We start from the raw sequence: 17,056 nt of genomic DNA, 5'->3' as shown, positions 1-17,056 counted from the left end.
AGAAGATCCTGGAAAAGCAGAAAAACAATACCCTTGATAACAAATTGAGAGAAAAGTAGGAAGCCAGAGAGCAATGGCGATTCCAGAGAAACTAACTAGCTGGAGCCGGCTGATGCTGCTGTGCCTTTCTCTGGAGCTACTCCTGGAAGCCAGGGCTGGAAACATCCGCTACTCGGTGCCGGAAGAAACCGACAAAGGCTCCTTCGTTGGCAACATCGCCAAGGACCTGGGGCTCGAGCCCCGTGAGCTGGCGCAGCGGGGGATCCGCATCGTCTCCAGAGGTAGGTCGCAGCTTTTCTCCCTGAACCCGCGAAGCGGCAGCTTGGTCACCGCAGGCAGGATAGACCGGGAGGAGCTGTGCGCCCAGAGCGCGCCCTGTCTCGTGAGCTTTAACATCCTCGTGGAGGATGAAATGAAGCTTTTCCCTATCGAAGTAGAGATAATTGATATTAATGACAACACCCCCCAATTCCAGTTAGAAGAGCTGGAGTTAAAAATGAGTGAAATAACGACTCCGGGTACCAGGATTCCTCTGCCTCTTGGGCAAGACCTTGATGTAGGTATAAACTCACTTCAGAGCTACCAGCTAAGCGCCAACCCTCACTTCTTCCTGGATGTGCAACAGGGACCTGAAGGAGCACAACAGCCAGAGATGGTGCTGCAGAGCCCTCTAGACAGAGAAAAAGATGCTAGCCACTACCTTGTTCTCACTGCCTCTGATGGGGGTAACCCCGTACACTCGGGGACTCTGCAGATCCGGGTTCAGGTGGTAGATGTGAACGACAACCCGCCATCATTTACTCAGGCAGAGTACCACGTGAGTGTCCCAGAAAACATCCCACTAGGCACTCCGCTGCTCAAGGTGAATGCTACTGACCCGGACGAGGGAGCCAATGGCAAAGTAACATACTCCTTTCACAATGTAGACCACAGTGTGGTCCGGAAATTTCAGTTGGATTCTTACACAGGAGAAATAAGGAATAAAGAACCACTAGATTTTGAAGAATATAAAGTTTATCCAATGGAAATTCAAGCCCAGGATGGTGCTGCTCTCATGGCTAGAGCTAAGGTGCTGGTCACTGTTTTGGATGTTAACGATAATGCCCCAGAAGTTGGAATCACCTCTGTCACTACCGAAGTGCCAGAAAACTTTCCTCCTGGGAGCATAATTGCCCTTATCAGTGTGCATGATCAAGACGCTGGTAACAATGGCCATGCCACTTGTTCCATTCCTGGAAACCTACCCTTCAGACTGGAGAAATTAGTTGACAATTATTACCGCTTGGTAACAGAAAGAATACTGGACAGAGAGCATAGCTCCGGGCACAACATCACAATAACAGCAACGGATCAGGGAACCCCACCCCTATCTACCCAAGCTCATATCTCACTGTTAGTGACGGATATCAATGATAACCCTCCAGTTTTTGAACAGGACTCCTACTCTGTCTACATTCCTGAAAATAACCCCAGAGGGGCTTCCATCTTCTCAGTGAAGGCCCAGGATGCTGACCACAATGAGAACGCACTAGTGACTTACTCCCTCATGGAAGACACTATTCAGGGAGTGCCTTTGTCTTCGTACTTCTCCATCAACTCTGACACTGGCGTTGTCTATGCACTGCAGTCCTTTGACTACGAGCAGTTCCGGGATTTGCAGCTAAGAGTGATGGCTCGCGATAGTGGGAACCCACAACTCACCAGCAATGTATCTCTGAGTCTGTTCTTGATAGATCAAAATGACAATGCCCCAGAGATCCTGTACCCTGCCCTCCCCACAGATGGCTCCACTGGTGTGGAACTAGCACCTCGCTCTGCCGAGCCTGGTTACCTGGTGACCAAGGTAGTGGCAGTGGACAAAGACTCGGGACAGAATGCTTGGCTCTCCTACCGCCTGCTCAAGGCCAGCGAGCCAGGGCTCTTCTCAGTGGGGCTGCACACAGGCGAGGTTCGCACTGCCCGGGCCCTGCTGGACAGAGATGCCCTGAAGCAGAGCCTGGTGGTGTCTGTGCAGGACCACGGCCAGCCCCCTCTCTCGGCCACTGTCACACTCACCATAGCAGTGGCTGACAGCATCCCTGAACTCCTGGCCGACCTGGGCAGCATTGGGACAGCTGCCGATCCCCAGGACTCAGATCTCACACTCTACCTGGTGGTGGCAGTGGCTGTGGTCTCCTGCATCTTCCTAGCCTTTGTCATCATGCTCTTGATGCTCAAGCTGCGACACTGGCACTCCTCGCCCTTGCTCCACACTGCAGCAAACGGCTTGGCTGACATTCCTGCCTCCAACTTTGGGGGTGTTGACGGGGTACATGCATTTCTACAGACCTATTCCCGTGAGATCTCACTCACCGCTGACTCTCGCAAGAGCCATCTGATCTTCCCACAGCCCAACTATGCAGACACGCTTATCAGCCAAGAGAGCTGTGGGAAAGGGGAATTTCTGTCGGCACCCCAGTCTCTGCTTGAAGATAAAGAGGAAATACTTTCTCAGGTAAACTTGTAATGACCTTAATAGCTATATCAATGAAACTATTTCATGTCTGTATATATTTGCTTTCCCTGTTTTCTATAAATGGTATGTTCCATTACACCCAGTAGTGGTTGGGTGTGTTTATTTTTGTTTCATGCCACTGGAAATTAAACCTAAGGGCTTCTGCATGCTAGGTGAGTGCTGCTCTTTTGACAAGTTCTTGATAAGATACCTGGGCTGGCCTGGAACTCATTTTGTTTTTTTTTTTTTTACTTTCAATTTAATGTTTTATTTGAACTTACTTTGTAGCCCAGCATGGTTTTAAATTATAATCCTCCTGCCTCTTACTACTAGAATGCTGATATCTCAGGCATATAGCAACAACGCAGGTGACCTGCCCTTTTAGATTTCTATAGGCATTCCAGGGATGTTCCGAGTGGTGAGGCCTGTCGCGTTTGGGAAAGAGAACTGCATTAGAAACAGATTTGTCTTCTATTTATCACTTAAATCTGGCTAAATCATTTTGTTGTCTGAGTTGACTATCCACTTATTCAGAAGTGATAGTGGTGAGAATCATCAAAAGTCTTAATTTTATTTGTGCTAATATAAAATGATAATAATCCATACAGTCTGATGTTGTTGCTAAACATCTTAGTCTACAACCTCTCACTGAGAGATTTTATGTGTGCTTAAAAATTTATCTCTTTAAATAACTTATGAAATGGACAGAAATTTTGTCACACACTTATAAAACTTATAAAACAGTTTTAAAGCTTCCCTCACGTGTGTGTGTGTGCGTGTGTGTGTGTGTGTGTGTGTGGTGAAAATGACAAAACTGAGACATATTCCATATTTGTCTATATTGATGCTTCATAAGAAGTGTATTGTGAAGATCTGGTGCGGTGGCACACGTCTTTAATCTCAGCACTCAAAAGACAGAGGCAGACAGTTCTCTGTTAGTTCAAGGCTAGCCTGGTATACATAATGCATTACAGGCCAACAAGGGTTACATAGTAAGGCCCTGTCTCAAAAAAAAGGAAGTGTATTTATGGCATGGTAAATTCATGTCTTGTTACATCTACTCTGTTCTGTCAAATTGAACAGGTACATAAAATAGTAAAGCATTAGAATAGTGAAATAAAATATCTAGATGGACAAGAGATAAATCAAGAAATCATGAATTGATCTAAAGCTATTTAAACAGGGGTGGCAGGCCAGCAGTGTAAAATAAACAAAACTACTTCATTCTTGACAAGTGGCCTAGGGTTGGATTATTGATTGAAACCAATATAAGCAATGAAAACCATCAGGTGTGTGAAATCTTCCCTGCCGATCCCTGTGCTTGTTTCTTGTTGCAAGCTGAAGACCAAGGGAGAGGAACACAGATGCAGTGAACAGTGCGTCTGCTCATGGAGCTGTGCTGTTCAGGTTGGCACCACCACGCAGCCTTGAAGCACTTTTAGAGGCCTAGTTATTGCCCGGAACCTGAGCAGTGTTTTTCAGTTGGCTCTCACTATACTCATCAGTTGGGCTGAAACTCGCTGTGTAGCTCAGGCTGACCTCTAACTTGTGATTTTCTTGTCTTTTTCTGAGGACTGGGACTGCAGATGTGAACCACCACTATATATGACTGATAAGTTTCAGAACCAATAGAAGATAGGCACGGTGGCACATGCTTATAATCCCAGTACTTAAGAAACTGAGGCAAGAGGGGGCATTCTTAGCTACATATCCAGTTTGAAGCTATTCTGGGCTACATGAAACCTTGTTTCAAGGTGGGGGGGGGGCTCAGGATAGAAAAACAATAAGGAAGTAGAGTAGGTGAGAACACTTTTTAAAGAAATTCTTCTACTTAAAATAAATGTATAAGCCTAAATTTCAAAATATGTTGTCTTCCTATAACTTATGGTTATTACAAATGAGAAATTTTCTGTCATCACGTTGTCATTTTTTTAAGTAATCTGTTTCTTCTCTGGTGGCTTTCAAGGGGAATTCATTCTTGCTGCATGTCTTCTGGATTTTTATTTTCTTTTTGAGTACAAAATTACACCCTCAAATAATAAATTATTTCATCCCTGCATTTGCTTAGCTCTTAACATTTAAAGACAAATTAATGAATTGGTTGGTTTTTAAAATCCATATTCTAAGCCGGGTGGTGGTGGCGCACGCCTTTAATCCCAGCACTCGGGAGGCAGAGGCAGGCGGATCTCTGAGTTCAAGGCCAGCCTGGTCTACAAGAGCTACTTCCAGGACAGGAACCAAAAAAGCTACGAAGAAACCCTGTCTCAAAAAATCCATATTCTACTGACAAGATAGGTTCTTAAATTTATACTGAAATGTTGAAGTTAAAGATTCATGTGCACACATGCACAAAAGAAAGCAGTTGTTGTAGACCATTAGTACAAAAAACAAAGTCGTGGTTACAGCAACAAGCACTAGTTGTAGTGTTTGAGAAATTCATTTAGGAAATGACTTGGTCATGATTATAAAAAAGAAAGCGTTGTCAAATGGGTAGATAATTATTAACTCCCATCACCTAAAAACACAATTTTGAAGATAATACCTGATTTTAGTATAATTCCCAAAGAAAGCAAAGATCAAACAAAGAGAAAGGCTCAAGAGGTTCTCAATTGCCTGTGGCCCCAGTTTCAGTGGCTCTGATGCTGTCTTTTGGCCTCCACGGGCTTTCTCCCTACACGTATAACAACAGTTAAAAATGTAAAAATAAAATAAATAGAAGTGTACAGAATTAATTATAACAACCTACTTACTCACTGAAATCCATATCAAAACTCTAATAATGGGGTTTGGGGGGCAGAAATGAAAAATTCCACCCTAAAATTTATGTGGAATCTCAAGGGATACCTCCAAACAGACAAAAACAATCTTGAAAAGAAAGTTGGAAGTCTCACATTCATCAATTTCAAAAAACATACTACGAAGAAGCCATAAGAAACCACAAATCAAGAGAGAAAGAGTAACAGATGGAAGGAAAGCAAAAAAGGAGGAGGGGACTAGACAAGTTAATTATCAATTAATAAATAGTAAGTTTACAACAGAGAAAAGTACAAATAACTAGAAAATTTCTAGAATGTTACCAGTGATTGAAGTTATCAAAAACAGTACTGGGACAAAGGCACCATGTGGCTCCCATGAAAATGCACTAAGAAGATAACATCATTCCTACATCTTCCTGCCAGAACTGCACCATCTGAACCTAAGGAGAAGGAATCTAACACCCCCAACAAGGGAGAACGTTTTATAGTTGACTGACCACATCTTCCCATGTCAAAGCCTGGTGACGTGTTCGAATTCTACCCACTGAAGAAACTTTGTGATATGGATCCTAGGCCTGAAAAATATTTTATTTTGCTATAAAAAGACATTGTAGCACCTGACAAATTATTGCTAAGAGCCATAGGCTAAATAATGAAACTGCATCAATGCCAAGTTGATTTTATAGTTTGGTACTGAAGCAATTCAGAAAAAGTAAAGGGACATTATGTCTGCAACTTACATGGAATCCATGGGGGCATGAAAATAAAGTGTTAACATTCGGGGTAATGTGGGGCACAGAATACAGTGAACTTCATATGTAAAGTGAATAAATCCAACTGCATGAACCTACATCTACATCACAAGTTGAAAGTATTTGGAAAACTTAACATAGTTCTTAAACATGTTCATCAACTATTAACGTTATCTTAGCATGTATAATTGTGAGATGACCAACTACCCAGAAGAGTGTACACAGATCATTTCCTTCTGCATCATTTACACAAGGGACTCCAGCACCATCAGATACAGAACCAAGACCCCTCAGCTACCAAGGAACCGCTCTATATGAGATTTATTTATACTGTTTTTGCAACTCTTCTGTAATTCTGAAAATTGTTCAAAATAAAAAGTCTAAACATCCATCTTATTTAAATATGATAAGATATTAAAATTAAATAAAGCCTACTGTTATGTGCACAGAGTTTGGTTATATTACTTTCTGTAGTGGTCTATAAGCTTGAAATATTTCAAAGTGTAATTTTAAATAAATGCATTGTGCATAAATATGTTTGTATCTGTAAGGTAAACAGGAGTAAGAAGACATCCATGGCATCATCCGGGCAAGACTAAACACAGAAAGGAAAAGAGGACTTAACAGTCTCAAACAACTTTGAGTGACAGATTCTTAGTGTAAAGTACCCTGTCTGCCTGAGCTTTGTTCAACATGGAAACCTTCCTCATCCATGATGTTCCTGGCTGTATCCAGCTCCGAGCATTGGCTCTGAGTTTCTTTGCTACCCCAGCCTTGTTCTTGATCCATTCTACCTACCTGTCGGGATTCAAATGAAGTAGCATTCAGGAAAGGTCGATTTTGACTCTCAAACATAAGTTGGGTCCCCTTCCTCTGCATGTCCCCAAGGGTCAGTGCTTTTCACCAAATCTGGCATCGATACTCTTTAATAAGATCCTCTTTACTTTCCTCATCTTCCCCACCCTAAAAGTTTCTGAGAACTGGTCTCCAACTAAGAGTCAATCAAACCTTGTGTCAGGCACATGTGCTGTTTAGTGCCTGATGATCAACAATTTACATATCAAGTGTTGGCATTAAATGCTAAGCAACAGAGCACAAAAATTCAAATTCAGAACACTTACCGTATAAGAAAATGTAGCCAATGTTGACCTTTTTGTCTGAGCATAGATAAGAAAAGGTTCGGGAGACAGTGTGAGGCATCAAGGCCAACAGCCCTTGGCTTAAGCCTTAAACGTTCCGCAATACTTTCCTAGCAACCATCTCAGGTTACGTATATTTACACTATTCTTACGAGTTCTGAAAAGAAGTCCCTACCTTTAAATGCTTACTTCTACTGTAAATAATACGGCATCTTAGTGTAAAGAGTCATTCTTGAGAGTTAAGTCACAGGAAAACATGAAATGGGTTTGCCTGCGCGAGTGCAGAAACTGGCTAGGCCTCTGAGCGTCGCTGTTGACCACCTAAGGAGTAAAAGACAGTCAACCAATCCCACTGAAGGGCTGGCACAACACAAAGGACTGGCGGTTTGTCAGCAGCTTCCGGCCAGAGAAGATGCAAGGAAATTGAAAGCAGCGTCCGTTAGTTCTCTCTCCTCGGTGACCTGGAACCGGTGAATACTGGTCGTCTCAGACCCTGGGGGAGTAAGGACTGGACTCACCGTGCTGGAAGCAGGTTCGGAGGAAACTCGGCTGCAGAAGGGAAATGGCGACGCTGCAGAAGCTGCCCCGGTACAGAATGCTGATCATGCTGTGCGCCCTTTGGGCCTCCCTGTGGGAGGCCAGAGCTGGACAGGTCCGCTACTCTGTGCCCGAGGAGCTAGACAAAGGCTCCTTCGTGGGCAGCATCGCCAAGGACCTGGGGCTGGAGCCTCAAGCTCTGGCAGAACGAGGGGTCCGCATCGTCTCCAGAGGTGGGTCGCAGCTCTTTGCTCTGAACCCGAGAAGCGGCAGCTTGGTCACCGCAGGCAGGATAGACCGGGAAGAGCTGTGCGCCCAGAACACACCCTGTCTGATGAACTTTAACCTACTACTGGAAGATAAACTGACTATTTATTCCGTAGAGGTGGAGGTAACAGATGTTAATGACAATGCTCCTCGCTTTGGAGTAGAGGAGCCGGAACTAAAAATCAGCGAAACGACTACACCAGGATTCAGGATCCCTCTTAAGAGTGCGCATGATGCGGACGTGGGTGAGAACACCCTCCAGAAGTATGAACTCAACTCAAATGACCACTTCTCTCTGGATGTGCGAACTGGGGCCGATGGGAACAAATACCCAGAGCTGGTGCTGGAGCGTGCCTTGGACCGCGAGGAAGAGGCAGTTCACCATCTTGTTCTTGTAGCCTTCGACGGGGGAAATCCAGTGAGATCCGGCACCTGCCGCATCCGCGTGAAGGTCCTGGACGCGAACGATAACGCTCCTGCTTTTACACAGCCCGAGTACCGTGTGAGCGTTCCTGAGAATATGCCTATAGGCACCCGGATACTCACAGTGACAGCCACTGACCCGGATGAGGGATACAATGCTCAAGTGACTTATTTTCAGGAGCAAGCCCCTGGAGAAACTGCAGATGTATTTGAGCTAAAGTCAACGTCTGGAGATATAACAATCACCAAAAGTCTGGATTATGAGAAAGCTAAATTCCATGAAATCGATATTGAAGCTCAGGATGGCCCAGGCCTTCTGACCAGGACGAAGGTCATTGTCACCGTTCTAGATGTCAACGACAATGCCCCGGAATTTTACATGACGTCCGCCACTGCTTCTGTTCCTGAAGACTCTCCTCCCGGAACCGTAATTGCACTTTTCAATGTGCATGATAGGGACTCTGGGCAGAATGCCGTTGTCACGTGTTCACTTCCTGAGACGCTTCCTTTCAAGTTGGAACGGTCAGTGGACAATTACTACCGACTGGTTACAACCAGAGCTCTTGACAGGGAGCAGTTCTCCTTTTACAACATCACTCTAAGTGCCAAGGATGGAGGGAACCCATCTCTGTCCACAGATGCCCACCTTTTACTGCAGGTGGCGGATATCAACGACAACCCACCCTCCTTTTCCCGGGGGGCCTACTCTGCCTACATTGCTGAAAACAATCCCAGGGGCACCTCCATCTTTTCAGTGCTGGCCTATGACCCTGACAGCAATGACAATGCCCACGTAACCTACTCTTTAGCTGAAGATACCTTTCAAGGGGCGCCCCTGTCCTCGTACGTCTCCATCAACTCTGACACTGGAGTCCTCTATGCTCTCCGCTCCTTTGACTATGAGCAGTTCCAAGACTTGCAGCTGTGGGTGATAGCGGTGGACAGTGGAAACCCTCCACTGAGCAGCAATGTGTCGTTGAGCCTGTTCTTGGTGGACCAGAATGACAACATGCCTGAGATCCTTTACCCTGCCCTCCCCACAGACGGGTCCACTGGTGTTGAATTGGCACCTCGCTCTGCAGAACCTGGATACCTGGTGACTAAGGTGGTGGCAGTGGACAAAGACTCGGGACAGAATGCCTGGCTGTCCTACCGCCTGCTCAAGGCCAGCGAGCCAGGGCTCTTCTCAGTGGGGCTGCACACGGGCGAGGTGCGCACTGCCCGGGCCCTGCTGGACAGAGATGCCCTGAAGCAGAGCCTGGTGGTGTCTGTGCAGGACCACGGCCAGCCTCCTCTCTCGGCCACTGTCACACTCACCATAGCAGTGGCTGACAGCATCCCTGAGGTCCTGGCTGACCTGGGCAGCATCAGGACCCCTGCCACCTCTGATGATTCAGAACTTACCCTCTCCCTGGTGGTGGCAGTGGCTGTGGTCTCCTGTGTCTTCTTGGCCTTCGTCATCGCGCTGCTAGCACTGAGGCTGCGGCGCTGGCATGTGTCTCGCATGCTCCAGGCTTCAAGAGATGGGTTAGGGGGCATCCCTGCCTCACAGTTTGTGGGAGTGGACGGGGTGCGTGCTTTCCTGCAGACCTATTCCCATGAAGTCTCACTCACGGCAGACTCGGGGAAAAGCCATATCATCTTCCCTCAGCCAAACTATGCAGACACTCTCATCAGCCAGGAGAGCTGTGGGAAAACTGACTTCCTCTCAGCACCCCAGTCTCTACTCGATGATAAAAGAGAAGAAACCCCTCAGGTAACTTTTTCTTAAATACGCTCATGTTGTTTTGCTAAATTTACCTATTTATTTAGTTGCCCCGGGTATTTAATATATGTGTGTTTTAGTCCCGCTTTTCCTTGAAGATGTACTGAAGCTTAAGTGAATCCAGGTGAACTATTACCAGGTAGCTTTGAGTGCGCGTGGGCACGGGAAGTTAAAATCATTGTGGAATGAATGGAAATCATGGATTAATAGCTGATGGTGACATTTAAATCATCAAAAGAGTACTGTTAGCAATGCACTGGTTTCTTAACTTTCCCATCCATGGGAAAGGTTGGGGCTGGTGATCAGTGGTACTTTACCTGCCCTGCATGCACTGGGCCTTGAGATGGGTTCCCAGCACTGCAATGTATGCATTATATAATGTGTGTGTGTGTGTGTGTGTGTGTGTGTGTGTGCAATGCATACTTTGGATTTCTATTAATTGAAGACTCTTCCTCCTTTGAATGTAAGGCTTGCTTTATAGTTGAATCTGTGTATGAATTATGAAACACCTTGGTTGACGATTCTTTCTCTTTTTTGTTTATTTTGGGTTTTTTTTGAGGCAGGGTTTCTCTGTGTAGCTTTGGAGCCCTCCTGAAACTAGCTCTAGTAGACCAGGCTGGCCTCGAACTCACAGAGATTCGCCTGCCTTTGCCTCCCGAGTGCTGAGATTAAAGGTGTGCGCCGCAACTGCCCAGTGATTCTCACACTTGATCTTAATATTTCTTCTTCGGATTTTCAGAGAAGTTACCTATTTTCCTTAGTTTGCGTACCCATATCTGTTTAAATGAAGGAATTTTATCTGGGCATGGTGGCACACACCTTTAACCACTTGTACTGGGGAGGCAGAGACAAACAGATCTCTGTGAGTTCTAAGCAACCCTCATCTACATAACAAGCTCCAACAGAGCGAAGACTACAAAATGAGACCCTGTCTCAAAGACAAGACAAGAAAAATGCATTTTTTCAGTGTTAGGAATCAAACCCATGGCCTTGTATACCATAGGCGGGCACTCTCACCGTGAGCTACATCTCAAACCCATATATGTTTGTGCATAAGTGGTGTATATTGAAACCGAAACCTCATTTTGCTTGTGCTTTGCCACTGAGTCATGCCTCCATCCCTAGGATATATGTTCCCTACAGAGTTTCATGCCATGGTGTCTCTGCTTAGCTGCAAACAGCAGTCTCTGGAGGTAGCTCCGTGCTCCTTGGGAGCTTACTGTGCACCCAATAGCAAGCTGGTAAAGTAGCAGTAGCAGGTTTTTCTTCACTGAAACTTCATTTTTCTCAGATCTGGAAATCATACTGACTTGCTATCCTGAAAAATAACTCTTATGCTTGGTGTACACAGAGACGATAGAAGGGATTCAGAGACCATATCATACAATTGCTGTTTTCCCCAAGTTTCCTTTGCATCAGATGCCAAAAACCTTCCGTTTATAAACACTTGGTTTTCCTTCTCTATTCCTCCTGTGTTGGTTTTAGTGTGTTGATCATACACTTATTAACAGTGGGTGTGCCAATGCTAAGAATCAGCTTGTTTTCATCAGGAAATTAACCATGCACTAATTGAAACTTGTATGAGGTAGATTTACATCTCCTATGGTGCTTGGAGTCCTTATTACATCCAAGAGTGTCTGCTAGAACATTTGGGGCAAATGTATTCCATGTGTTTGTTAGTACTGCATAAGTATCTATGAGATAAACTCAGAATTCACTTTGGAACAGAGTGTCACAATATCTTTACATGTAAGCATATAATGAAGTATAAACAGAAGAAAATTAAAAACAGAGTTCCTTTTGAGGCAGTAACCCCTAAGAATAAACACCTTATGGATACATCTACAATGCATCATGATTGAAATGACATTTTTTGTTTTATTTCTACTTGTTTTGTTTTATTTTGAGACAAGACCTTACTGTGTAACCCTGACTGGCCTGTAGCTCTCTATGTAGACCAGACTGGCCTCAAACTCACAGTGATCCACCCTCCCTTGCCTCTCTAATGCTCTCTCCCTTAAAAGCATGTACCGCCACGCCTATCTTTGTTTCTATCTCTGTGCTACAAGAAGAAAATATACAGGACAGGGGGTTCTGGAGGTAACACAAGCTTATCTTTACCAGCGTCACCTGTAGTTTTTAAAAAGATGTCCTCATACACCTCTGCACCTGGGCAAGGTGAATGTCTCCAGTAGCCCGAGGTCTGTGATTTCTCTCACACCCACGCCTTTCCCCTGGTCCGCTCTTCTCACACTTCTCAATAAGGCCTTCGCTAAACCCCACAGCCAGATTGGAGACCTTCCCGTCCTCCTCGGCCACTCTCCCTGTGCTAGTTATTTCAGCGCACGGTAAGCCCCAAGTGATTTTTCATCAGCATAAACTCTGTGACAGAACTGGTGATCTACATATTCCACATTAAATCTTTTTTTTAAAAGCATATTGTCTGACATCCAACCGTGTGTCCTTTTAACGAATCAGTTAAGTGAAAAGTATTAAAACTAATATGTCAGGATATCAAAGACCAACTTCAAGAATTATAATCCATAAATATGGCTGATGTTGAAGCAGTATAAGTGGAGTTAAGGTGCTGCATATCAAATAAAAATAACTTGAAGCCACACAATTTAACAAATATCACTTCAGTTATGTGAAATCAGTGCTCGTTCCCTTGCCTCCAATGGAAAGGACTGAAGCTAGGAGCAAAGGGTTATTTGGATTTACCTAGAAGTGTGCAGTGACTGATTAGGCCTCTGGGTGTCGCTGTTGACCATGCAAGAAGAAAAGGCGCCGCTGACGCACAGTCCACCATTTCCCTGCTGCAGAGAAACGCCAAGAACAGTCTGAAAAGACAGAAGCATCTATCAAGCTCACACCACAGCATCAGCCAGCTCTGTGGTGTGTGAATTAAGCCCATGAAAGATTTAGTTCCATGAGGGTGTAAGGCTAGGACCCATCGTGGGAATTCAGAGGGAAAAAAGCAAGAAAGGAAATGATCTGCCTGGGACTAGGAACCGCTGGAGCCCTGGCTTTGCTGTGCGCGCTCCTGGGGCAGCCGGGTGCGACTGGCTTCAGGCAAATCCGCTACTCGGTGCCGGAGGAGCTGGACAAAGGCTCCTTCGTGGGCAACATCTCCAAGGACCTGGGACTGGAGCCTCGCGAGCTGGCGGAGCGCGGAGTCCGCATTGTCTCCAGAGGTAGGTCGCAGCTTTTCTCTCTGAGCCCGCGAAGCGGCAGCTTGGTCACCGCGGGCAGGATAGACCGGGAGGAGCTGTGCGCCCAGAGCGCGCCCTGTCTCGTCAGCTTTAACATCCTTGTAGAGGATAAGCTGAAAATATTTGAGGTAGAAGTCGATATCAGCGATATTAATGATAATGCGCCTAGTTTTCCAACAGACGAATTGGAAATAAAAATTGGTGAATTAACAGATCCCGGAACTCGATTTCCACTTAAAACTGCATTTGACCCAGATGTGGGCATGAACTCCCTGCAGAACTATAAGCTCAACCCCAGTGACTACTTCTTCTTAGCTGTGAACAGTGTCACCGATGGCGTCAAGTACCCAGAACTAGTGCTGGAGCGAGCCTTGGATCGCGAGAAAAAGGCAGTTCATCAGCTTGATCTCATTGCCTCTGATGGTGGAGACCCTGTTCACACCGGCAAGCTGTGCATCAAGGTGATAGTCGTGGATGCAAATGACAACCCGCCCGTGTTTACTAAGCCAGAGTACCATGTCAGTGTTCTGGAAAATGTGCCAGTGGGCACCCGGCTGATCACAGTGAACGCCACTGATCCCGATGAGGGATTCAATGCCCAAGTCTCCTATATTTTGGATAAAATGCCTGGAAAAATTGCTCAGGTTTTCCATCTCGATTCGGTGACTGGAGATATATCGATATTAAAAAGTCTCGATTATGAGGATGCTGTGTTCTATGAAATCAAAATTGAAGCACAAGATGGGCCGGGTCTTTTTTCAAGAGCCAAGGTTCTCCTCACGGTTCTGGATGTGAATGACAACGCGCCAGAAGTGTCAGTCACTTCTCTCACAGGCTCAGTCCCAGAAGAAGCCCCTGCTGGAAGAGAAATTGCTCTCATCAACGTACATGACCGAGATTCTGGCCTGAATGGACAAGTCACAGTTTTTGTCCTAGGCAATCTGCCCTTTACTCTAGAAAAATCAATAGACCAATACTACCGCTTAGTGACAGCCGAATCTCTGGACCGTGAACGGGTGTCTCAATATAATATCAGTCTACGAGCCACCGATGGGGGGAAACCACCGTTGTCCACGGAAACTCGTATCACTCTGCTTGTGTCGGACATCAACGACAACCCTCCTACCTTCACCCGTGCCTCCTACTCAGCCTATATTCCAGAAAATAATCCTAGGGGAGCCTCCATCTTCTCCGTTACGGCACGGGACCCAGACACTGACAAGAATGCAGAAATTACTTATTCATTGGCTGAGAACACACTTCAGGGGGTGCCACTTTCAACCTACATCTCTGTCAACTCCAATACTGGTGTCCTGTATGCTCTTTGCTCCTTTGATTATGAGCAGTTTAGAGACCTGCAGTTGCTGGTGACAGCCAGTGACAGTGGGAACCCTCCACTCAGTAGCAACGTGACACTGAGCCTATTTGTGCTGGACCAGAATGACAACATGCCTGAGATCCTTTATCCTGCCCTCCCTACAGATGGTTCCATTGGTGTTGAATTGGCACCTCGCTCTGCTGATCCTGGATACCTGGTCACAAAAGTGGTGGCAGTGGACAAAGACTCAGGACAGAACGCCTGGCTGTCCTACCGTCTGATCAAGGCCAGCGAGCCAGGGCTCTTCTCAGTGGGGCTGCACACAGGCGAGGTTCGCACTGCCCGGGCCCTGCTGGACAGAGATGCCCTGAAGCAGAGCCTGGTGGTGTCTGTGCAGGACCACGGCCAGCCCCCTCTCTCGGCCACTGTCACACTCACCATAGCAGTGGCTGACAGCATCCCTGACATCCTGGGGGACCTGGAAAGCATCCACACCCCGACTAATCCCAAAGATTCCGACCTCACACTCTACCTAGTGGTGGCAGTAGCTGTGGTCTCCTGTATCTTCCTGGCCTTTGTCATTGTGCTGCTGGCGCTCAGGCTACGACGCTGGCATTCATTGCGCCTGCTACAAGCCTCAGGAAATGGATTGGCTGGCGTACCAGCCTCTCACTTTGTGGGTCTGGATGGGGTGCAAGCTTTCCTGCAGACCTATTCCCAGGAAGTTTCTCTTACCGCAGGCTCTAGGAAGAGTCACCTGATTTTCCCACAACCGAACTATGCAGACACGCTCATCAGCCAGGAGAGCTGCGGGAAGAGCGAGCCTCTTATAACATCGCAAGATTTACTTGAAACAAAAGACGACCCCAACCTGCTTGAGGTGAGTTCACTCCTTTGAGTGTTATGAACATTTATTTGCCAGTGTGGTTCTTATAAAACCTTAAAACAACAATGTAATTGTACATCATGTTTTCTCTAACTGTGTCCCACTTGGCCATGAGAAAACTGCACTTCCTGGCCTTGTTATGGCTAAGTGGGCCTAGGTAGTCATTCTGGTCAATATGTTGAGTATTGGCAGTAACATGGCACTTCCAGGGGTAACTCTGTCATTATGAGGATTCCGGTTCTCTCCCTTACCCTTTGAAGTTATGGTTGCTCCTTCGACCTATGTCCTTGAGTGACTGTAATGAGAGAAGAGCCTTGTAGGTGACCCAACAATGGTGCACACACTTGTGAGAAATGGGCCTGTCACAGTTTCATTCTCCCTGTTCAATGGCTGGGGTAGAATCCAGAGTCCAGCCGACCACCTGCTGGACCACTGAGCTGGACCTCAGCTGCTCTTTCACGTATTAACCCCTGTGATTTGAACTAGATCACTCCTGCCCATCAACCCATCCTGACTGACACAAACAAGTAGGGAGACAGGATAAATGCAAAGTATTTTATGCTTCCCTAAGATTTTGTCAGAACTTTTCCAAGTCAGACCACAGTCTTTACTTCATTTGTTTGTTTTGTTTTGTTCTGTTTCCTTTTGTTTTGTTTGAGACAGGTTTTCTCTATGTAACAGTTCTGGCTGTCCTGGAAGTGCTTTGTAGACCAGGCTGACCTCCAACTCACAGAAATACTCCTGCCTCTCCCTCCCCAGTTCTGGGAGGCACCACATGCCAGTCTTTATATCCTAAGGACATAAAAATCATAGGATAAGAAGTGAAGGAGACAGGTATAGCAGTATGTTTATGGAGGAGACATTACTCAAGACTGGAGTTCAAGACCAACTTGGGCAAAAGAGCAAGAACTATCTCAAAAGGAAAAGTAGATATTAGTCAGATCATTAAACCCTTGTGCCTAATATGTGTGTGTGTGCGTGTGTGTGTGTGCGTGTGTATGTGTTGATTTTATCTTTTTTGTCTGAGGGTGGAAAGTTACTCACCTAAACCATATGAATCTTGAACTGGTATTTATCACCCTTTAAGAATTTTTTTTAAACCTGGACTGTAGCTGTGTCATCCCTGGATATTTACCGAAAGGACTGTAAGTCAACATATCAGAAATATTTGCACATCAATGTTAATTACAGAACTGTTCACAATGACTAAGTAACCTAGATATCTACCAATAGAGGAATGAATAAAGAAAATGTTATATATATATATATATATACACACACATATATATATATATACACACACACACACACACACAGTGGAATTTTTCAGTCATAAAGAAAAATGAAGCTTTGTTATTTGCAGGAAACTGAATGCAACTGTAGATAGTTAAGTTGTATTAGTTAATATTAAACAAGATAAGTCAATCTCAGAAAGACAAATACTATGACTTCTCTCATTTGTGGACACTAAGTTTTATATAGATACATAAAATGATATGTGTGTGTG

The 17,056-nt window shown here is 45.4% G+C and overlaps 2 protein-coding genes across 6 annotated transcripts in view; both read left to right on the top strand.

Moving 5' to 3' along the window:
* Positions 1 to 17,056, top strand: part of LOC121453419 (protocadherin gamma-C4) — a 725,389-nt gene that overhangs the window by 539,956 nt on the left and 168,377 nt on the right. The window contains exons 1-2 of one of the 5 annotated variants that reach the window (XM_041660205.1): positions 197 to 281; positions 476 to 2,494. The exons of 2 other annotated variants lie outside the window; for them this stretch is intronic. In XM_041660205.1, the coding sequence (XP_041516139.1) occupies positions 497 to 2,494 (1,998 nt within the window). In that variant the 5' untranslated portion in view covers positions 197 to 281; positions 476 to 496. Of the gene's footprint in view, positions 1 to 18; positions 2,495 to 7,397; positions 10,125 to 17,056 lie in introns of those variants that run through there. 2 more of the 5 variants (XM_041660188.1, XM_041660194.1) reach the window with 2 other exon arrangements.
* Positions 12,999 to 15,570, top strand: LOC121453423 (protocadherin gamma-A3-like). The gene is given in 1 exon segment (XM_041660211.1): positions 12,999 to 15,570. A coding segment is annotated over 1 exon segment (2,448 nt). The 5' UTR covers positions 12,999 to 13,122.

The sequence above is a fragment of the Microtus oregoni genome, unplaced genomic scaffold (genome assembly GCF_018167655.1).
Source record: "Microtus oregoni isolate MIOR12 unplaced genomic scaffold, Mior012 000011F_ref0000422, whole genome shotgun sequence".
Taxonomy (NCBI): Eukaryota; Metazoa; Chordata; class Mammalia; order Rodentia; family Cricetidae; genus Microtus; species Microtus oregoni.
Note: the sequence above shows the minus strand (reverse complement) of the source record. Positions and strands in the feature narration are given on the sequence as shown.